The 24,198-nt window shown below is 31.7% G+C and overlaps 2 protein-coding genes across 2 annotated transcripts; both read right to left on the bottom strand.

The window, feature by feature from the left end:
• Window positions 1-414: 414 nt before the first annotated feature.
• On the bottom strand, window positions 415-8,061 carry LOC126721999 (uncharacterized). The gene is made up of 9 exons (XM_050425138.1): window positions 7,830-8,061; window positions 7,515-7,719; window positions 5,282-5,372; window positions 4,777-4,922; window positions 4,372-4,615; window positions 3,996-4,100; window positions 3,225-3,407; window positions 2,385-2,592; window positions 415-902 (listed from the first exon to the last, which is right to left on the bottom strand). The coding sequence occupies exons 1-9, from the start codon at window positions 8,059-8,061 to the stop codon at window positions 415-417; spliced, it is 1,902 nt and encodes a 633-aa protein (XP_050281095.1).
• A 5,683-nt stretch (window positions 8,062-13,744) lies between these two features.
• LOC126721997 (uncharacterized) lies at window positions 13,745-19,005 on the bottom strand. Its single transcript, XM_050425136.1, has 10 exons — window positions 18,770-19,005; window positions 18,425-18,674; window positions 18,146-18,350; window positions 17,468-17,558; window positions 16,950-17,095; window positions 16,496-16,739; window positions 16,207-16,311; window positions 15,589-15,771; window positions 14,920-15,127; window positions 13,745-14,458 (listed from the first exon to the last, which is right to left on the bottom strand). The coding sequence occupies exons 2-10, from the start codon at window positions 18,654-18,656 to the stop codon at window positions 13,971-13,973; spliced, it is 1,902 nt and encodes a 633-aa protein (XP_050281093.1). The 5' UTR covers window positions 18,657-18,674; window positions 18,770-19,005; the 3' UTR covers window positions 13,745-13,970.
• Window positions 19,006-24,198: the final 5,193 nt, after the last annotated feature.

Here is a 24,198-nt window from a genome sequence, read left to right as displayed (position 1 = left end):
TATCTTGATTTATTTATTTTTATTATTTTTTTATACAAGATAGAAACTCTACTCCAGCCTAATCTAAATGTATATATATGTGAAACTCCTTTTAAATACTTGAACCTTGGCTCTTACCCCCCACGCCCCACACGTACTTATACTTGTGGAGTGATCATTGTACTAAGGGTATGCGATAGTACCATATCTTGATTTCAAATATTTAGTATTATCTAAAAATTAACGCGATAATTAGTTTAATTGATGCCCAGTTAACAACTTAGTGAACATACTAAACAAAATTTTTAATACGCAAATAGGACAGAAATGGGTGACGAAAATCACATACTTAGAAACTTTTGTAAGATACAATCATGTCTACTTTCTTTATGAAAAAAAAAAAAAAAAAAAAAAACGCCTTCCTATAATGGTAGTTTACGTTTGCACTGTTGGTTCAGTTGTAAGGCCATATCCAAATGGGAAGAGTGGATCATAGTTTGGATCCCCAATATTCATTGGGAGTTGATCAACTCGTCTAAACCAAGTTCTAGCCAACTTGCCAGTGAATCCATAATCACCAAAAAGAACCTCAGCCACACCTTTGCCTTCAGTACCTGGGAGCCATGCAGCCACAAGACCATCCATTGATTCAAGATATGGTTCAAGCACAAGGGGACGCCCGGAGATGACAACTACAACACACTTGATATTGCTGCATGTATTGTTGATTATACTTGGTCCGGGATCGGGGAGTGTGAGGTCCATATTATCACCATTAGTCTCTGCATATGGTTTCTCACCTACTACCACAATAGCATATGAGAAAGAACTGAACCTCACTGTGGCAGGGTCTGGGTTCTCAATGAATTCCACCTTGGTGCTTGGGTCAACAGTTTCTTGAATGCCTTGGAGGATGGTGGTTCCTGTCATAAAAAAAGTAGTTCTTTCAAAGAGATAGATTGCTGAATTATTGGAGGATAACCAAATGTAATTGCAAAAAGGGATTTAATTTGGAAAACTTGAAAATCATCCATTTTTATTAATGGCACTTAAAGCGAGCACTTTTTCTTTTATGGTGAACAATGAAAGCACCCCCAAAAGAACCAACTAGTTCCCACTTTCCAATATGGATAAATAGAGTTAGGATGTTTCATGTTAAAATGTTATGTTGTAACTTAATGGCAAGTTCATAACTACATCAAACACCTACTACCAAGTGATAGACAGTAAATTGAAATTATATTGGTATAGAGGGTTTTCAAAAAATCACTAAATAAATAAAAAACAGTAACTATCAAAAGTTTCATCACCACATAAATCATATCAAACAATTTCTTGAATCTTTTCCCAACAAATGTATGACAAACACAAAGCAGTAAGGCATGCACATGCAGCCCAACTCTATCTACTAATTATTGGTATATATCAGTACCATTATATACACAAAATACCCATATTATACATAGAAAATAATCTCATCCTATCTCAGTAAATTCACTCGAAAACAAATCATGCAATGCATACCCTAACCATAACATTATAAGCTACCATGAACATATTCCAAATAAAAGCGATCATTATTTGCATAGTCACAAAAGATATTTAAAAATGGACGAAAATTGATTGACATATATATAAATCACACAAATACAAGTACAACTAAAATAGAGACACAACACACACACACATCAAATGGATACAAGCCCTATTAACTCAAATCGAGAACCAAATACAAGTCCTAAAAACACGGTTATAGGACCTTTTTTTTGTAGTGAACAAACAATTCCTATTAATCTCTGCTGAAGCAAAACACACATACCTCAAGATGCAAAAATGCTTTTCTTCAACCTAAAATCTTGCCAATTGGCCAAGTTTTACAAATTATTCGCAATCTGTGTTGGAAATTTACTCTAGGGCTCAATTTATTGGCCTCATGGTCAATTTTCATATGATGGAAATTTAGTTATTTTAATTCTTTTAAGTCGACTTTATTCAGTGAGTAGACCTGGAATTCATGTATTGTTCACGAGTGCAATTTTCCGTCCAAGATAAACCTCAATTTAGAATGGACATTACAACAATTCTCAAATGATGAGATTAATTGGGAGAATTGAACATTTGGGGTAGGGACATTATAATTCATAATAAAGATTAGAGTGAAAAGTAAAATTTGCTCCCTTTTTAAATATTTCTCTATATGAACTTAGCTACAAAAACAAAGTCACCAAGCACACATCTAAGACCACATGCTAATGGGTATAGTTCGTATAACCCTTTTTTTGTGTGGAGAAAATAGTTCATATGACTTATAATTTGCACACAAATCTAATTGAAAAGAATATACATAGTAAGAAAGTAGACCTTTGGGGAAAATAAATTGTATAGCATTGGTAGTATATATTTACCAATTGTGAGGTCATTGCCACTGAGTCCTTGCCATTCGATTGTCCATCCACCGCATTGATAGCCCAAGTTGTCTGCATGAGTTCCAACAACAAGAATCTTTGGCTGTTCCTTGATGAGGGGCAAAAAACCCCCAGCATACGTAGGCTTTCCATTTTTTAATAAAACAAGAGATTTCCTCACAGCTTCCCTAGCAATATCTCTATTTTCCTAATGAACACATGGAATGTGACCAAGAGTTAGCCAATACAAAATATAACAAGACATTTATGTCAAAACTATAGACTATATATACGAATTAGATAGTGAATTATAACTAAGAGTTTTATACCTCAATTAGTTAGCATTTTTTTATATTTCCAATAAAGATATTCAGGATTCAAATTTTTTCTCTCCAACAATCAAATTATTAAAAAAAAAAAAAAAAAAAAATGAATTATATATTTTAATAGTTCTTATATAAATAAAAAAGGAAATAAAAGCTCATGGAAAAATTAACCAGGTTAAATAAAGAAATTATAAATTATAAAGTTCACCAAAAGTTATTCATTTTATATATATATATATATAGATATATATATATATATATATATTTTTTTTTTTTTTTGAGATACTTCATTTTTTTATACTATATGTTAGCTTTGGTGATGAAAAATTTTCCTCATCACCAAAAATACATTTTGTTATAGTGTATTCCTAGCTCAAATGACACTTTCTTAAGGTAGAGGATAAGGTAAGGGTCGAAGACGCTCTAAAATTAGGTATATGATTACCAAAAAAGAAAATATATGAAGAAAAAAAAAAAAAAAAAGGCGATTAGTTTGGGATATTAAGTGGCTAACCTGGGCTCCAAGCATATCAGCTAGACTGTTATCAGCCATAGGGTTCTCAAAGAGACCCAAGGTGAACTTAACCCGCAAGATCCTACTTACGGCATCATCTATTCGGCTCATGGGAATGACATTCTTATTAACCAGATCGGTCAAGCCATCAATAAATTCTGGGTAATTGTAAGGAACCATGACCTGCAACAAATATGAAATCAGGCATCTCTCTCAACCACAGCAATTTTTAAGACAAATATCGGTATATATGTGAAAAAAAACGTTTCTAGATTTTCATGCTACTATTTAGGGTAGTGAAAATAGATGTAAGAAGAAGGCCTCAGGGGGTTTTTGAATGATTCTAATATTCTCCTTAATTACATCAATTTGGTGTCGCTGTTAGAAATTTATCGGCATTCACAAGATAGTAGGTCCTACAGGTGGGTGCCATTACATATCATATGTAACAATGACATAAAATTCTTTTTTCTCTGCTCTAAAAAAATAAAAATAAAAAATCCTTGCAGATTCAAACAAAGCAAAAACGTGTTTTACCACTTCCCAACCATTAATGGATAAGGAAAAAAACAATTCTCATAATGGTGTACCTAAATTTTGAAGACTCATTGTCATAAATTTGTAAAAAATTAGAAAATATTTGCAAGACTACACAAAGGTTTCCAATGATATTGGAATAATTGTAGGCACTCAGTTTAACCCCAAAAAAAAAAATTTTGGGTAACCATGCACATGACTTGAAGAAATCTTTAGCTGAGTTTTGTAACTGACCATGTCAATTCCAGCTAGAATTGCAGCTTGAATAGAATATGTGTAGTCTGCATGTGGTGGAGAGGTAATCCTGTCAAGTCCTTGCCAATCTGAGATGACGAAACCCTGAAAGGTTCAACCCATAATTCAATTAGAAATATTCTCATGTATAAATTTTGTAAGAGAATGATAAAATATTACAAATTTTACTATATAAACTTTATAGATCGAAATGTCTTCTAACTAAATACAAAACAAAAGAAAAATTAAGAAATTAATTTATTATAATATTATTGAGGTGTCAATAATTTATTCATAATCATGTCAGTTTATAAGATTTATGAATTAAAATTGACAATAATTTAATAAAAATTACTAATAATAAATTAGAAATTACCTCAAAATGGAGTCTTTTCTTAAGAAACCGAGTCACCAACCTTTCGTTTGCATGCATCTTCACTCCGTTCACACTCGAGTAGGATACCATGATAGTAGAAACACCCTTAATGATTGAAATATAGTAAGGAGGCATGTGGATGCCGTACAATACTCGCGGGGTAACAATGGTGTCATTTTCATTAATGCCCTTCATTGTGCCTCCATCACCAACATAGTGCTTTGCACAAGCTGCCACCTTATTCCTGTATGCAATGCAATCATAAACATTGGTATGGATTTCACATATATTTGGCACTAGTGGCTATTGATTTCTTTTCTTTTCTTTTTGTAAACAAAAATTTGAATTTACCATCTTTGAAACAAAGATCAAATAAAGTAAAGCAAAGGAGACACTGATTCTTACTTTCCTTCAATATATGGATGGGAGACATAAGAATTATTAGGGAGTTCTCCTTGCAACCCTGAGATGATATCAGTCATCATTTTGACAATCTTGGGGTCCTCACTGTAGCTCTCGTAGCATCGACCCCACCTCGGATCTCTGCAGACCTGCATTATTCAACAGAGAATATAGCATTGATGAAAAAAGAATTGCTCATGTACTAAAATAAAATAAAATAAAAGTTTAGCACACGAGTGATTTTAGTAAAATTATTTCTTATAGATCTAACGTAAAGTGATCAACTTTAGTTCCTAAAAGACTTTGTTAAAAATTTATTTCCTTCTCCCTTGTTTGGGTGTGTATTTGTTTCTTTATATCAATTTAAATTTTAGAGACAAAAATTGTTCCTGTACTAAACTTTAAGGAAAGATATTATGTTTAAGAAAGTAGAAAAAAAAGAGCGAAATTCAGTTATTAAGGTTTTCTTCTATATAGAGTCCATTTCTATGAAGAAATTTTTACTTACCGCAACACATGGAGCAAATGTATAAGGAATTCCAGTGGCTCGAACTTCACGTGCAGTTGCACTCCCGATCCTCCTTATAAGGTCAGGATCTCTACAGTAGATCACAGAATGTGCATAACAAGTTTAATTCATGCATTGTGGAGTACCACAGAATAGTGGATTGATCTTATTATCAGTTTACATGTTGAATACAAAACAGAAACATTGTATTTAAAAACTAAAAGCAATGCATTTCTTATAAGGCTAAAATACTCATATTTTAAAAAATAAAAAATAAAATTAACTGTGAACCTCAATCAATATAGGATACATAGCTAGCAGAATAACAATAATTAAATGCAAAATCAGTATCTGATGAGTCAGAAAGGGGTAGAGTTGTTCTGATATCTAAGTCATCCTAAAATAAAATTACCATAATATTATACAAGCAGATTTATAATAAAATTTTGAAAAACAAGAATTAAAATACACTAGCCTCAGCACACACGCTTTACATGTATGATGAGACTTTTTTTTTTTTTTTTTGGGAGTTTAATATCATAATTTTTCAATTTGAATTTATCTATTGTTAGTGAGGTTACACAAGAAATGATTTTTTAAAAACTAAAATTTAGGAATTTGAAAATGAGTAAACTGATAGATTTAGTATGTGCTAATATTTAAAGGAAAATGTATCAAACGTATATGAAATATATTTAAATAAAGAGTGTGTTCTAATTTTTAAGAAAAAAGTTTCTCTAGTAGTTTTCTGTTTTTGAATTACAATTTTAACCTTATTTTTTATTTTTTAGGAATAATGATTATCTAATTAGATTAGAGGCATTTTTAACCTTTTTTTTTGAAGTCATAACTAATTTTTTGAATCATCTTAATATCTATACTAACTATAAGAAAATTCTCCATTTTGAACTGAACTTTTATGTGGTTCAAAAATACTCCAAAACTTTAACTTTAATAGAGAAAAAACTTGAGGATGACTCAGTAAAAATATAATTCCAACTCCACTTAAAATGCTTACAAAGTATAACACTTTTCTATTAATCTATGTCTTCAAAATAAACTTATTCAATTTTTTTTTTTTAAGAGGAAATTATGACACTAGACCCAAAAAAAAAAAAAAAAAAGCCTCATCGCACATGCAAAGCATATGTAATGAGGCTAGTATAGAGATAAATGCAGGGATATAAATGAAACGCATACCTGGTTTTATCCAATATTGATTATATATGCATTTTAAAATTTTAAGTGAGGTAACATGGGAAAGGATTTTTAAAAAACTAAAATTTAGGATTTTGAAAATGAGTAAACCAATGGGTTTAGTGTGTGCTAATATTTAAGGGAAAATGTATCAAACGTGTGTGAAATATATTTAAATAGAAAGTGTGCTAATTTTTAAGAAAAAGGTTTCTCAAGTAGTTTTTTGTTTTTAAATTTTGTTGAATTACAGTTTTAACTCTATTTTTTTTTTATTTTTTAGGAATAAGGATTATCTAATTATATTAGAATCATTTTAAACATTTTTTAAAGTCATAACTAATTTTTTTAATCATCTTAATATATAGAGAAAATATATAGAGATATAAATGAAATGCATACCTCGTTTTATCCAATATTGATTATATAAATGAAATGCATACTTGGTTTTATTCAATATTGATTATATATGCATTTTGAAATTTTCAGTAAGGTTATATGGGAAAGACTTTTTAAAAAACTAAAATTTAGGATTTTTAAAATGAGTAAACTTATAGGTTTAGTGTGTGTTAATATTTAAGGGAAAATGTATCAAACCTGTGTAAGATATATTTAAATAGAAAGTGTGTGCTAATTCTTAATTCTTAAGAAAGAAGTTTCTTTAGTAGTTTTCTATTTTTAAGTTGAATTACAATTTTAACCCTATTTTTTTATTTTTTAGGAATAAAGATTATCTAATTATATTAGAGTCATTTTAAAACTTTTTTGAGATCATAATTAACTTTTTGAATCATCTTAATATATAAAGATATAAATGAAATGCATGCCTAGTTTTATCCAATATTGATTATATATGCATTTTGAAATTTTCAAGTGAGTTTTGATTAGCTTTTTTTTCTTTTAATTTATAATTTATTTGTTTGTGTAGAGCATTCAAAACTTCTTTTTTTAGGTATAATTATATTTTTGTTAACTTCAAGCAAATATACTTTCAGTGAAAAAAACTAATCCAAAAAAATCATGTTGATCATGCACTTGCCTGGTCACTCCAAGGCCCACATTATGAGGAAAAATGGTTGCATTGTACGCATTGTTGTGGCCATGAACAGCATCAATTCCATATATCATAGGGATTGCAAGACGAGTGGACATAGCCCCTTTCTGAAAATCGTTCACTGCATCAATCCATTGCTGTGCAGTAGCCTTAGGAGCAGGGACACTCCCTCCACCACTTAATACACTTCCTATATATAGCAATGCCAATTTTTTCAATTTATTAAATCTCAAAAACACAATTCCTGAAATTATTGCTCAAGCAATTCAAGCAATGCAATAATAGAAGTCATTCAGTCACCAATAAAGAATTTATTCATGATTTCAGCAGAGGCATTGGCACGTTCAATTTGGACCATCTGACCAATCTTTTCTTGAAGAGTCATTCTCATCATGAGATCCCTGATCCTAATACGAATTGGCTGGTTCGGGTCTGTGTATGCCGTGTATCCTGTCACTTTTGCCATGTTGGATGCATAGCAACATAATACTAAAATCAAAAATCCCGGGAAGGGGGTTGAAATTCTTGCCATTTTGTCCCCCTACAAGTCCTGCGAAAATAAAGAATGAAAGGTGATATAGGAGACCACCAATAAACCAAGAACCATTAACATTGTATCCAAATGTATCGTGGTTACCATCACGCGTAATGGTAACTCTACAAGTACAAAGTTCTTGGGGGTAGGGATGGAAGAAGGGTCGAAATTCAAGTTTTTAGAAATGAGTTTCACGTATATATATACTTAAATTAAACTAGAATAGAATTTCTATTTTGTATAAAATAAAAAATGTATACGTGAATATAAAAAGTCATTGAAAAATCATGGTTTTGTTTCTAAGTTCACATTTTATGGAAGCTAAAGAAAAATATGATTATGAAAACCCAAGAAGTATGTGGAAAATAAAACTACCAGCAAGTCACAGGAAAAGAAGGGACAGATAAAAAAGCAATAAGAGAAAGAACTTACAGAAAAAACTAAAAAACTAACTGCAGTTTAGAAGATTGAAGATGGGTATAAATAAGGAAGCATAGTGGCATAGTGCTTGAAATGGACTGGAATAGGATTAGGAAAGTGTAAATATGGAAGGCATCATTTGCTAATATTTTCACAGGGTTACGTATATTCTGTTTGAAGCTGGGTTTCTCCTATAATATAGCGGGAGGTCAATGCATTTGTTGAATTTTGAAACACAATTCTGTCATTACTAAGTAAAGCTAGTCTATTTTGCGAGAAGGTATTTAGTATCAAACGATACCATATCAATGGTATCAAAATCCAAAAAATGAGATATGTCTGCAAAAATAACAATATCACTAATAAATAAAAGATATGTGTCAGTAGATAGTTATTTTTACAACCATATTTCTCGTTAATTTTATTTTAATAGGAATAACTTGGTATCATTCTATACAAGATACTTTATCCTTCTCTATCCACAAGCTCAACCTGCTAAGTTTGGTTGTTGGCTAAAGATTTTGGTTTTGGAGAAAGTTTGTATTGCTTTAATGAATCATTTATGTTGACAAGTGTGTTCTAAAAGTAAAAGCTAAAATGCATTTGATATTTTATTAAATACTATTATTTATATATTTTTAAAAATAAAATTTTTTCTAGAAAAAAAAAAAAAAAAAAAAAAAAAGACAATCTCTTGCACACACACACAAAAAGACACAATCACAATAAAGTTATGCGTTCAAACTAATGATTTATTTCCAAGATTTTTTTAATAAATGTTCAACAACAAGGTTTTAATGCCCTTTTTTTTCTTGAGATTAAAATCTTATTTTAGTCTAATCCAAGTGTACATGGGTGTAAAGTTTCTCTTTTGGAGACTTGAACTCCGACCTTTACCCCTTCCACAAGAACTTATAGTTATGAAGTGACCATTATGTCAAGGGTGCAAAGTGATATTGCCAATTTTTAAAAAATAAAATAAGATTCATTTATAGATAATTTACTGGTTTACATGTGCAAATTTATTATGGTTGTTTATTCTTCTCTTAAATAGACCCATTAAATGCCCCTTAATTGATTGTCCTATTTGGGTTTACTATTATTTCAATTATTTTTTGTTTTTCAAATAATCTAACTTTTAGAACATGTTTGGTAAACTATAATAGACACTGTAATGTAATAACTATTCATATGGTTTAGCTGTTCAGTAATTTGGTTATGTTTTTATTATAGGGAATAATAATTTTTTATGAATAACTATTCTTTAAAATTAGGAATAACTATTTCTCTCTAAGAGTAGGTGTAATAATTTATAACATTAATATATTTTCAAATAAACAAACTTTTCATATCCACAAAACAATTATAGAAATTAAAAAAAAAATCAAAAAATAACTCATCTCTCTCAAATTTAAAATATATTATTTTCTAAGAAATATAATTGTATAAGTGAGATATTTCTTAAAATAGATCTTAAGTTTTATTGTAATGCTACAACTTACAACCAAACTAATAAATTTTATCCCACGTTGGTTGTGTATCTAGTATCCGCTGTTTTTAACCCCAGTTTACAACTACAATGGTTAGGCCATTTTGTAGTTGTACTCTGATTATGTAACGTATTATAAATCTGGTTTAAAATATTAATATTACTATTTTAGTGTATGTTTTAATAAGTATTACTGTTTACAAAAAAAAAAAAAAAAAAAAAAAAAAAAACCCAACCAAACTAATGAATATGTTTGGTTATTTCATCATAACACATTTTATTTCCACTAATAAAGACTACCATTGCTATTGTAATTCACATTCAGTGTACCAAACGTGTCTTTAGCTTGTTTTGTTTTGTTTTGTTTTTTTGGGGAATAACTAATAAGCTAGTTTCTAGATTTTTGTCACACATTTAACATAAAAGTTACAAAAAACTATGTCTATTGATAAACATTGACCGAGGATTATGACATAAATGGTAATCTTTATTACTAAGAATTAAAAATGTTATAATAGAATAATTAAATAATGAAATTTAGTTACAAAATTTGTTGTATCCTAACTCAATATCTTTCTATTGGAGGTAAATTTTGACAAATCCACCATTAGATTATATCTTTTTCTTATATCCTCTATGCTTGCAAAATTTTTAGAAAATTAAAGATCAATAGCAATGTCATCAATAAATTGTTTAAATTGCAAGTTTTTTTAGTTTAAAATTATACATAAAATATAAGCTTATAGATCATATAATAAATAATATCCAATTGACGCAGAATTTGACTTGTGTATTAAGAACATAAAGAATATGCAATTCAATAGTTGAATTTTTAAAATATGTAGTAATATTTATTTTATTGAGTAAGTTTGTAACTTTAGACTATATCTAGTTTTGTAACTAAACTTTGTCCATAACTAAACCTATTAATAAGTTTGGTTGTAAGTTGTAATATTAGAAATAAACTTAAAATATATTTTAGGAAATATCTTACTCATACAATTATATTTACTAAAAACTAATATTTTTTAAATTTGAAAGAGAGATTAGTTTTTTTTTTTTTTTTTCAACTATAATACTATTCCCCTATTTAGAATCCTCATTTTAGATGCCCAAAGTACCCTCAAATTCATATGCATAGAAAGTTTAAATAATATGGTTAGACATGTAAAATTGCTAATTTTAAAACTCCTAAAATTTAGCTAAATTTTAAAAAAATCAATTTTTTCTCTCTCATGTTAGTCTCACTCTCTCAAACTACCGAATAGCTAAACCATTGGAAAACTATTATATTACCATGTCTATTATAGTTCACCAAATGTACTCTACGCAATAAACTACCGAAAACTGCGAGGTATCCAAATTGAATTTGAATGTTTATTGTTTTTTAACTTGTCACACACTTCAACATAACTTGGACATTTGTCAATGTGTTATTGGATTATGTCCCTCACATATGGGGACCACCATTGATACTTGTGAAAATTAATTCAATCTTCACTTGATATTTGTATTAGATGTGACAAAGTATGTGCAAGAGCCTGTGCTTCCAAACTTTTTGAATTTTTAAAGTTGTTAAGACTATAATTGTTTGGAAAGAGTTTGTATTTTATACCTCATATACTCATATCCAACCTAATTATGCATTTAAAATTACTAAAATTTCCCTATTGATTATTTTATTTACACACATAAAAAAAAAATTAAAAAAAAAAACTAAGGTTTCTACCACAGAATATGTGTTGTAAGGACTGAATTTGGATTGTACCTAGTATAGGGTTGAGTTTTAGCCCAATAAGCCCAAACAATAAATTTATAGAGCGTGGGTGAAAGAACTAGTCCTACTCCAGAAGAAATACAATAAAAGTTGCTGAATTAAGATTGTTAAACACAAATAAAATAAGAAAATCTGTCATCGGCACAGCTTGAGAAGTCTATGTTGTAATATCTTGTTTTTTTTAACAAAGTTACAAGAGTTCACAATATTATTACCCAGATTTCTTGATTTTTTTCGACCCCCCTCTTTAGGCCATCTTCCTATGCTATATACTACAATCTTGGTATCATCCTTACCATACACGTGTAGGTTAAATTCTAGGAACTCCTTCTTGCCCCATCCAACACCTCCCAGAACCATCAACTAGTAGCTGTAAGGCTGCTTGACCACTATTCAGGTATCACCTCCACATTAATGCAGTTAGAGAGTTAGTTGGGAGGCATTTAATGTGGAGGTAGCAGCTTTTGAAGATATTTGTTGCCTCCCCTTTGCTTATCTCTTATTCAATGTCCGACTTTTAGTTGTGATGCAACCTTAAAGAGTGTCCAGGGTGATAAGACATTCTTACTAACCTCAAATCTCCATTTCCGAGATGACTTTTCTCCTCAGACGTATTTTGAACTATCACATACAATCTTTATGTCTTCTTCTTATATCATTCCCATTATAACTTTATTTGACCATCCTCAGATGGGATAATATCCTCGGATTGGGTAATATCCTCAGATTGGGCCATAGGCCCAATCCATACAGTTTTAATAGTATCTTCTAGATAGTTGGCCCCCACATGTGTGATACTCTTTCTTCTAAAGAATCTACAAAAAATACAATGGAGTAGCAGAGGAAAAATCTTTAAATGCCCTTGTTCTCCTTCATTCTTGTAATGCTCTTTATTGAAGAATGTATCTTATGAGGTCTCTCCTTCAATACATGTGAGACCCACATATGTGTGGTCCTTTTACTGAGAGATTTATTGTTCTTTGTCAAATTGTGTTTATTGGTTTTGTTTTTTGTTTCAATTAGGATTTGAAGGTTGGTAACTTGGCATGCTTTAAGTTGCTAAAGAAATTTTTTGGTCTAAAAAGCATAAAACAGTTCTTAAAATTGGAAAACTTAAGGGGGGAAAAAGTTACTAAACTTACCCTAAACCTTTTTATATCATTTTTTCCTATAAAACCAATTGGATCCAACCCATGGTAAGATAGCTACAACTTTACTCACTTTCTTTTTATTAGATGTGAATTTTGAAAAATCCTCTATTAGATTACATTTTCTTCTTATTGCTCTATGTTTGCAAAATTTCAAGAAAACCAAAAATCAATCACTATGTTATCAATCAAATGTTTAAATTTTAAATTTTTGTAGTCTAAAATTATACATAAAAATTAAGTTTATGTATCGAATAGTAAATAGTATCTAATTAGCACGAAATTTGACATGCTTGTTAAGAATATAAAAAACATGCAATTCGATGATTAAATTTTCAAAATACATACTCATATTAATTTTTTTAGTGTAAGTGTAGAATACTGTTCAAACCGTTGTTGGACCATAAACCCACATTTAATTTGGAGGTGATGGCTACGAAGTCTATACGCCACTGTCTCCTATTCTTCTGACGAAGTCAACATTCTTGATACAAAGGCTATCTATTTCCCCTTTTTACTTATTTGGGGGAGGCTATTGTCTGACGATTGAGGAGTTGGTGTGGTCCTCGGCTGGCCTCTTCGAGGGCGTGTCCACTCCCAATTGACCTCCTTTGGTGGACCTCATGTTATCTTGGACATCTCGAGCTCCTGGCCTTTCTCTTTGGTTCCATTGGACCGAGCCCACTCTCCTCTTTCCTTCCACATTTCTGCCCCAACCCTGTTCCTTTTTCTCTGGCTCATGGGCTCGTAATTATTATTTGGTCCATACAACCCCCCACCCCAAAGGACAAAAAAGCATAAAGAAAAACAAAGAAAGAAAAGTCTCTTCATATAGTAAGGAACATATAAAGAATGACAACTATTAGTTAATCTAAATATTGTCAGCATTAATAACTTCCAATTGTAAGGTTATGTGAAAATGATGAGACCATTAAACTTCAAATATTCCCTTGCAGTTTATATATATATATATATATATATTTAGAAGCTTTTGAAAGATACAATCATGTATACTTCTTATATGAAAACCTAAAAAAAAAAAAAAAAACCTCTTCCTATAGGAGATGGTTGTTTACATTTGCTTTATTGGCTGAGTTGTAAGGCCAAATCCAAATGGGAACAGTGGATCATAGTGTGCATCCCCAACATTCATTGGGAGTTGATCAACTCGTTTAAACCAAGTTCTAGCCAACTTGCCAGTGAATCCATAATCACCAAAAAGAACATCAGCCACACCTTGACCTTCAGTACCTGGGAGCCATGCAGCCACAAGAGCATCCATTGATTCAAGATATGGTTCAATCACAAGGGGACGCCCGGAGACGACAACTACAACACACTTGATATGGCTGCATACGTTCTTGATTGTATCTGGTCCAGGAGCGGGGAGAGTGAGGTTCAAATTATCACCATTAGTCTCTGCATATGGTTGCTCACCTACTACCACAATGGCATATGCGTAGTCATTGGAAGTGATAAAGGCTGTGTCTGGGTTCTCATTGTAGACCACTTGGGTGCTTGGATCAACAGTGTCTTTAATGGCTTTGAGGATGGTGGTTCCTGTCATAAAATAGAAGTTCTTTCAATGAGATAGATTGCTGAATTTAAATGATAAATGGAAGGCTGATGTATTATTGGAGAATAACCAAATGTAATTGCAAAGGGAGATAATTTGGAAAACATGAAAATCATCCATTTTTATTAATGGCACTTAAAAGTGAGCACTTTTTTGTTTATGGTGAACAATGAAAGCACCCCCAAAGGAACCAACTAGTTCCCAATATGGATGAATAGAGTTAGGATATTTCATGTTAAAATGTCATGTTGTAACCTAATGGCATGGTCATAACAACATCAAACACCTACTACCATGTGATAGATAGTAAATTGAAGTTATATGGCTATAGATGGTTTAAAAAAAAAAATCACTATATTCTCTTTAAAAAAACAAAGAAGATAAACACAGTAACTAATTGAAAAGAATATAGTCAGAAAGTAGACCATTGGGGAAAAAAACATACCCGAAGTGAGGTTATTCCCACTGAGTCCTTGCCATTCGATTGTCCATCCACCACATTGATAGCCCAAGTTGTCTGCATTAGTTCCAGCAACAAGAATCTTTGGCGCTTTCTTGGGGAGGGGCAAAATAGGCCCAGTATATGCAGACTTTCCATTTTTCAATAAAACAAGTGATTTCCTCACAGCTTCCCTAGCAATTTCTCTATGTTCCTAATGAAAAAACATGGAATTTGATCAAGAGTTGACCAATACAAAATATAACTAACCATTTATGTCAATCTATAGACTATATATGAATTGGATAGTGGATATAACTAAGAGTCTTGTAACTCAACTAGTTGGCACTTTATTGTATTTTTAATGGAGACATCCAAAGTTTAAATTTCCTTCCACTCTTCTAACTATAAAATTATAAAATAAATAAAAAAAATCATTGAATTATATATTTAATATTTTAGAAGCTATTATATATTTAGAAAAGGAAATAAAAGCTCAATCGAAAAATTAACCAGCTTAAATAAAGAGATTATAAAGTTCACCAATTAGTCGTAGCTCAAATGGCATATTTTCTTAAGGTAGAGGATAAGGTCACCCTCTAAAATTAGGAATATAATTACCAAAAAAAAAAAAAATGAAAAACAAAGCTTAGTTTGGGATATTAAGTGGCTAACCTGGGCTCCAAGCATATCAGCTAGACTGTTATCAGCCAGAGGGTTTTCAAAGAGACCCATGGAGAACTTAACACGCAAGATCCTCCTTACAGCATCATCTATTCGGCTCAAGGGAATGAAATTCTTGTTAATCAGATTGGTCAAGTCATCAACAAATTCTGTGACATTGTAAGGACCCATGACCTGCAACAAAAATGAAATCAGGCATCTCTCTCAACTATAGCAACTTTAGACAAATATCAACCAAGCTTCAGGTAGAACTATGAAAAAATTATATTGAAAAATAACAATTCTAGTTTTTCATACTATCATTTAGGGTAGTGAAATTAGATGTAAGAAGAAGGCCTCAAGGGCTTTTTGAATGATTCTAATATAAGCAAAAATGCGCTTTGCTACTTCCCAACCATTAAAGGATGAGGAAAAAGAATTCTCATAAGGGTGCACCTAAAATTTTGAAAACTCATTGCCTTAAATTTGTAAAAAATTAGAAAATCTTTGCAAAACTACACAAAGGTATCCAATGATATAGGAATAATTGCAGGCACTCAGTTTAACAAAAAATAAATTTGGGGAACCATGCACGATTTGAAGAAATCTTTAGCTGAGTTTGTAACCGACCATGTCAACACCAGCTAGAATTGAAGCTTGAATAGAATATGTGTAGTTTGAATGTGGTGGAGAGGTAATCTTGTCAATTCCTTGCCAATCTGAGATGATGAAACCCTGAAAGGTTCAACCCATAATCCAATTAGAAATATTCTCATGAACAAAAGAGAAATTAAGGAAACTTATTTATTATGTTGTTGAGGTGTCAATAATCTACTCATAGTCATGTCAGTTTATAAGATTTATGTATCAAAATTGACAATAAATTTATAAAAACTACTAATACTGAATTAGAAATTACCCTGAACTTGAGTCTATTCTTAAGAAACCCAGTCAACAGCTCTTGGTTTGCATGCATCTTCACTCCATTAAAACTTGAGTAGGATGCCATGATAGTAGAAACACCCCTAATGATTGAATTATAGTAAGCAGGCATGTGGATGCTGTACAATTCGTGCTGGCTAACTATAGTGTCGTTTTCATTAATGCCCTTGACTGTGCCTCCATCACCAACATAGTGCTTTGCACAAGCTGCCACCTTATCCCTGTATGCAATGTAATCATAAACATTGGTATGGATTTCACATATATTTGGCACTAGCGTATAATAAAGGCTTTGTAGATACATACTAATAGAATTAATTGTGGCTATTGATTTCTTTCTTTTTTTTTTTTTTTTTTTTTTAAAAAAAAAAATTGAATTTACCATCTTTGAAACAAAGATCAAATAAAGTAAAGGGGACACTATTTCTTACTTTCCTCCAACGTATGGTCTGCCCAACCAAGATTTATCAGGGAGATCTCCTTGCAACCCAGAGATGATCTCAGTCATCATTTGGACAATCTTGGGGTCCTCACTGTAGCTCTCGTAGCATCGACCCCACCTTGGATCTCTGCAGACCTGCATTATTCAACAGAGAATATAGGATTACTGAAAAAAAAAAAGATAAAACTAAAGTTTAGCACACGAGCAATTTTAGTAACTAAATTTTAAAATGATTTCATTTAGTCTAATGTAAAGTGACCAACTTTAGCTCTGAAAAGACTTCGTGATCGATTTATTCCCTAACAAATTTAAAAATGATTACTTTTAGATGCCCTTATGGAGTGATGTCATGTCAATTTTTCAGTTGACCATATCATGGAAGGGACTAAAGCAATCAATTCAAATTTCAGAGACTAAAATTGCTTTTGTGCTAAACTTTAAGGACAAATACAGATGTTCAGGTTATCTTTATATATAGTTCATTCCTATGAAGAAATTTTTACTTACCGCAATACATGGAGCAAAAGCATAAGGAATTCCAGTGGCTCGAACTTCATTTGCAGTTGCAATCCCAATCTTCTTTATAAGTTGAGGATCCCTATAGTAGATCACAGAATGTCACAGAATAATGGATTGATCTTATCAGTTTACTTGTTGAATACAGAACAGAAAAACTCATATTCAAAAAACTAAAAACAATGCATTTCTTATAAGGCCAAAATACTCATATTTAAAATAAAATAAAATAAAAAATCAAATCAACTGTGAACTTCAATAAATATAGGATACATAGCTAGCAGAATAACAATAATTAAATGCAAAATCAGCATCTGATGTGTCTAAAAAGGGTAGAGTTGTTATACTATTGATCTCAAGTGGATGAACAGATATCTAAGTCACCCTATTTATTGTCAAAAGAAAATTACAATTAATATCATTCAAGCAAATTTATAATAAAATTTTCTAAAACAAGAATTAAATATAATAAAATACATATACACGAAATGCATATATACCGGGTTTTATCCAATATTGATTATATATGCATTTAGAAATTTTCAGGTGAGTTTGGATTAGCTTTACTCATTTAATTTTAATTTTTTTTGTTTGTGTAAAGCATTCAAAACTTCATTTTTGTTAACTTCTTGCTCAAACGCACAAAAATCATGTTAATTAAGCACTTGCCTGGTGACTCCAAGGCCCACATTATGAGGAAAAATGGTTGCATTGTACACATTGTTGTGGCCATGAACAGCATCAATTCCATACATCATAGGGATTCCAAGACGAGTGGCAAGAGCCCCTTTTTGAATTTTGTTCACCGTATCAATCCATTGCCGTGGAGTAGCCTTGGGAGCAGGAACACTCCCTCCACCACTTAATACACTTCCTATAGCAATGCCCATATTATTAGAACCTCAAAAACACAATTAGAAGTTATTCAATCCCATTTGCATAGCATACCAATATAAAATTGCTTCATGATTTGTGCGGTGGCATTGACACGTTCAATTTGGACCATCTGACCGATCTTTTCTTCGAGAGTCATTCTCTTCATGAGGTCCCTGATCCTAGCACCGATTGGCCGCTTCGGGTCTTTGTATGCCGCGTATGTTGCCGCTTGTACCATGTTGGATGCATAGCAACATAATACTAAAAGAAAAATTCCCAGGAAGGAGGTTGAAATTCTTGCCATTTTGTCCCCTTAAAAGTCCTGCAAAAATAAAGCAAGAACCATTAACATTGTATCCAAATGTGTTGTTGTTGTTTATCATCAGGGAAAAAAAAAAAAAAAAAAAAAAAACTTACAGGATAAAAATAAATGGAGTTGAGAAGATTTTGAAGGTGGGTATAAATAAGGAAGCTTATTAGTGGCATAGTGCTTGAAATAGACTGGAAAAGGATTAGAACAATGTAATATGAAAGAAAAAAGAAAAGTGACATCATTTGCTGATTTTGAATGCATTTTTTGAATTTTGAAAGGCAGCTCTGCCATCGACAATTAAAAGCTGGTCTTCTCTCAGTTCTCTGCCCAAAAGGTCAACTGGAGAAACTTTGTCGATTGCTTTAATAAATGGTTTATGTTAACTGTGTTTAAATGCATTTAATGTTTTATTAAATAAATTTTTTGACACTATGGTAAGTCAAGAAAAAAAAAATTCAACCCAACTTAACACATCACATAAATTTAACCTAATCCAACTCACATGAGTTGGATTGGGTTGGATTGAACCCATAGGTTAGACAAATTTTTTGTTATTATTAGTATTAAATTGACTAGGAAAAAATATAAATATAAATATATTAAAAAAAACTCAAAAATTAGTATCAATGTAACTCCTTAAAGGCAAACAAACACTAATGACTAGACAACAATAGTTATTTACTAGGGTTTGTGTAAACTAATTGGTTTTTATATAAGATAGAAAGAGCTGGTTATTTTAAAAAATTTATTAATTATATAATATTTTTTAAATATATATATTAAATATATGGGTGGGTCGGGTCGAGTTTGGCAGGTTTGGAATTTTATGACCCAAACTCAACCCGACCCGCTATCAAAAAAAATTTTGTAACCCAACCCAACCCACCAAGGTTTTGGCGGATTGGCGAGTTGGCTGCACACCCATAGTTTTTATGGAAAAAAAAAAAAAAAAAAAACACAATTACAATAAATTTATAAGTTCAAACTAATGATATTTCCCGATTTTTTTTCTTCTATTTTTTTCTTCCCAAAAGAGACCTGGCATGTTAAAAAATAATAGATATTGAGATATTCTTTTTTTTTTTCAAAAATAAAAAATAGATACTTAGCCACAAGCTTTTAACGCTTTTTTTTTTTTTTTGGTATAATTGAGATAGAATTCATACTTTAGCATAATCTAAGTGTATATGTGTGTAAAGTTATATCTTGAAGACTTAAGTCATGACCCTTACCCTTTTCTCAAATTATAAAATTTAAAATAAAATTAAAAAAAAAAAAAAAAAAAGTCATGACCCTTACCCCTCCTATTAAAATTTGTACCTATGAAGTAACCATCACACTAAGGGTATATAGTAGTATAACAACCCAAAACAAACATTAAAAAAAAAAAAAAAAAAAAAAAAAAAATCTATGCTATTATAATTTAAGTGAGGGTAGTTTTGTAACCCCTTCCCCAAGATATTTCTAACAAGTGGCACATATTGCTCCACCGGAAGGATTGCTAAAGTGGTCATTCCAACCAATAAAATGATGTCACCTATGCAAATATATGAGTCAGCTTTCTAATCAAGACAAGAAATGAAAAATAAAAGGCCAAAATACTAAACCCACCCTTTAAGTTTTACCACTTTTCATTTCAATCCTCTAAATTTGGGTTTTGTCATTTTAGTTTTCTAAGTTTCATTTATTCCCAATTGAGTCCTCCGTTAGTGTTTTGTTAGTTGTTGTCGTTAACTTACCAAAACGATGCAGTTTTGGGAATTTTTTTTCTAAATAACAATAAATATTAAAAAATTTAGTTAGTTGTTACGTTTCAAAACAATGTTGAAAACTAGCATCTCGAGTGTCTAAAACTCGAGTTCTAAGATAAAACTCAAGTTTTTAAGTCTCGATTTGTAAGAGGATTGGTTTAAAGTGAGAAAAAAATCGACGTGAAAATCGAGTTTTAAAGACTCGATTTCCATAAATTGCAGAAAAACGCCGCTATAGGGCTTTAAAACGTTACTATAGGGCTTAAAAATGCCACAATAGGGCTCCCTAAACTTGGTACTTATAAAAAAAAAAAATTTGCAGGAAAACGCCGCTATAGGGTTTTAAAACGTCATTGTAAGGCTTAAAAACGCCATTATAGGTGAAATTTTTTTTGCATGAAACTCGAGTCTTAAAGACTCGAGATCTATGTGGCATTTTCACACTCGCAAAGCGAGTCTTTGGGACTCGAGTTCTAATATAGATCTCGAGTTTCTAAAACTCGAGATGTTACTTTTCTTAAATCTTTCAAACCGTTCCTAACTTACTATTTTGAATCACTATTCACATCTGTTCTGCACAAAACCTCCAGTTTTGGTCTTTAGTTAATATTTATTTTTTATTTCTTAATTTCACAAAAACATTAATTAAAAAAAAAAAACAAATACTAAATTAGAGGGGAACGACATCTTTCCCTCCCTCACGCCCTTGAAGAAAAAAATTAATCCCCACCTCTCACACTCGACATCTAAGAAACTGGGATGAGAGAGAGGGGGAAAGAGAGAGGAGTGAGAGATCAAGAGGACCGGGGGAAAGAAAGAGACCGCAATAGAGAAAGAGAGATCGAGAGAGGGAGAGACCGAGAGGGGGAAAGAGGGAGAAGAGAGATCAAGAACTGGTGTTTATGACAGCTCGGTCTAGGGATACTCGATGGCTTCGCTCCGGTCGAAGAGGTGTACTCAACGACTCTGAAATTTTTTGGGTAAGTTGAGCTAGGTTTTCAGTTTCAATTTTTGTTCTTGTGGATATTAGCTTAATTGTGGGAGCATTACTTATTTTGAAGCACATATTCTAAGAACGATTTTGCTCTCTTAAAATGATTTAGACATAACCCACTATATTTTATGTCCTAGATCAATGAACCATTGATTACTATCATTATTATTAACTATTGAGAGAGTTTCTTTACATTTTGGAAAGATTTTGACAGATGTGAAGGTTGATAGTATTAACTATGTAATTGTTTAATTATTGTGAACATTATACATGTTGCATGCTAAGTGTTTGGAAAAATGCCTATATGAGTTAAGGGACTGAATTTCTTGGCTTGTGTTGTGATGATTGTCATACGAGGTTGTAATTTCATGTGTGCTTTCTTCAACAAGTGTTTTACTTTGACTAATTTTATCATGGTTTGATAATGACATATTTTGTATCAAATTGGTAAATGCACATTGTTTGCAGTCAGGAATCAAAATGCTTGATTGTGTTAGGGTCCTTTGGATCACTTGTACACTTGTTTGATATCCTTTGAGGATAAGTGCCTTGGGATAGGCAAGTTAGGCTCTAGGCCCTCAATTTGATTTTAGGGGATCATTTTCGATCTACGAAGACAAGTTTGATGGTACTTTGTAATAGGCCTTGTTATTAGGTGGTGCTCGATTGACATAATATTGGTTGGCCATCCGAGGTAAGTGGCTTCTCAATGGGATAGTGTCATGTTGTGTGTGTGTGTGTATATATATATTGTAGGAAGGCAAAAGTCTGGCCCATACTGGGCCCAATTCAAGTATCTCTAAGTTTGGGTTTGGCCCAAACTTAATGAACACTGAGCTACAACACAAACTTACATGTCCTTGGTAAGCAAATCTGAACAAACCCCACTACCCCGAGGATGGAAGGTAATGTCTTGGGGGAATCCGCTTGCTAAACATGAGATAAGGTGTCAGGCACAAGTGATATAATTACAATAAATTTATGCGTTCAAACTAGTGATTTATTTCCAAGATTTTTTTTCCCCAAAAGAGTCCTTTTAAGGACACGTGTTAATATTCAACCACAAGCTTTTAATGCCCTTTTTTGTATTTTTGAGATAGAAATATTACTTTAGCCTAATTTAAAAGTATGTTTGGGAACAGTTTATTTAATTTTTTGTTGAAAATATTTTACTGAAAGTATTCTAAAGTATACTTGTACCTTAAAAAAATTGAAAAAGTGAGAAAATGCGGAAAAAAAAATAAGATTTTAAAAAGTTGTACATAAAAGCTAAAAAAAGTTAAAAGTTAAAAGCTAAAACCTAAGCTTATAAGCTGATGCCAAACAATCTCTAAGTGTATATGTGCGTAAAACTCTCTCCTGAATACTTAAGCATTTAACCTTACTCCTCCCACAAGAACTTGTACTTGTAGAGTGTATATGCCAAACATTTTTTTTTTTTTCTTTTAGGAAATAACTAGTAAGCTAGTTTTTAATTTTTTATCACGCGCACAATTAGTAAATACGTGTAAGATAATCTTACACGTACTTTTGTAATAATTTAAAAAACTTGCATCTCCCAAACATTTGTCAAATGTACGAAATCTTAAAAGTGATTTTGAGATTGGAAGTACCATACACTGCATTAGGGGGGGGGGGGTGTAAATACCCACAGTTGTTATTTTACAACCAAAACCCCGAAAAACATGCTCCATCCAGGTTGGCAAATAGTAAGTTTCTACATATACAACCCATTGTTCAAAGGTTGTAAACTTAAAATCTAATATTTTATTCTCTCTCCCATTCTTCTTTCTTCTTTGACTCTTCCTCTTTTCTATCTCTACTTTTCTCTGTCTATCTCTCTTTCTATATCTCTCCCCTCTTCACTCTATATTTGATTTTTTTTTCTCTCTCCTCAATTTCTTTCTGAGTTGTTTTTGGTTGGTTTGAATAGGTGGTTATTGGGTTTAAAGTGGTGGGTTATTTTAAATGGTTGCTCCATTCGCATTGGTGGTGGGTTTCGGTGGTGGTCGTGTAGGTGTTGGATGGGTTTCATAGTGGAGATCAGGTTTGGTTATAAGTCACTATGGAGATCAAGTTTGAGATTAGGTTTGGGTTTCAATTGTCTTTCCCTTTTTAGTCGTTTGGGTCTCAATTTCGGTGGTGGCCAGTGTGGAGAGGGCTGGAGCCGTGGCTTGAATCAGTTAGGGCTAGGTTGAATTGGTTGCATGCGATGGGTATTTTGGCTTGGGTTGAATCAGTGTAGAGATTGGGTATTTTGGCTTGGATTTTAATGGTGTGGTTGGGTTTTTGGTTGGTTTTGTGTTTTGGTGGTGTGGATCAGCGATTGGTTTTGTTGGTTGATTTTGGTGTTTAGGTGGTTGTTGGCGGCATTGGGTTTGTTTGTGGTGGTGTAGCGGCATCGGGTTCAGTGGTTTTGGGTTATTTGATTTGGGTTTTTTGTAACTTTTTTTGTTGGTTTTGGGTAATTTTGGAATGGGTTTGTTGGGGTTTCGCTATGTTTATTTTGGGTCTAGATTCTTGTTGGTTTGGTATAGATTTAATTAGTTGATTTTGGTAGGGATGGATTTGGTTGCTAGGCTTGTGGTATAGATGGGTTTGGTTGTTGGATGCATCGAGAGGAGAGGAAGACTTTCTAGTAAGCAATAGCAGAGTGAAAAAAAAAATGGAGAAGAGAGAATTAATTTGTTTAAATTATTTGTTGATATAGAAAAATAGAAACTGAGATGTTGGGTGAGTTGTAAAATGAAATGGTAAAATAAATAAAATAGATTTTAAGGGTATAAAA

This window comes from Quercus robur, chromosome 4 (genome assembly GCF_932294415.1).
Source record: "Quercus robur chromosome 4, dhQueRobu3.1, whole genome shotgun sequence".
NCBI classification, from domain to species: Eukaryota; Viridiplantae; Streptophyta; class Magnoliopsida; order Fagales; family Fagaceae; genus Quercus; species Quercus robur.
This window is presented reverse-complemented; position numbering and strand designations above follow the sequence as displayed.

Excerpts from the sequence above, each read along its gene's own strand:
- LOC126721997 (XM_050425136.1), bottom strand. The coding sequence starts at position 18,656 with ATGGCAAGAATTTCAACCTCCTTCCTGGGAATTTTTCTTTTAGTATTA. Across the intron at positions 16,312-16,495 it reads AGAATAGACTCAAGTTCAGG|GGTTTCATCATCTCAGATTG; the intron begins GTAATTTCTAAT and ends TGAACCTTTCAG. Across the intron at positions 15,128-15,588 it reads CTGATATGCTTGGAGCCCAG|GAACATAGAGAAATTGCTAG; the intron begins GTTAGCCACTTA and ends TTTTTTCATTAG.
- LOC126721999 (XM_050425138.1), bottom strand. The coding sequence starts at position 8,061 with ATGGCAAGAATTTCAACCCCCTTCCCGGGATTTTTGATTTTAGTATTA. Across the intron at positions 5,373-7,514 it reads GTGGGCCTTGGAGTGACCAG|AGATCCTGACCTTATAAGGA; the intron begins GCAAGTGCATGA and ends GATCTACTGTAG. Across the intron at positions 4,101-4,371 it reads AGAAAAGACTCCATTTTGAG|GGTTTCGTCATCTCAGATTG; the intron begins GTAATTTCTAAT and ends TGAACCTTTCAG.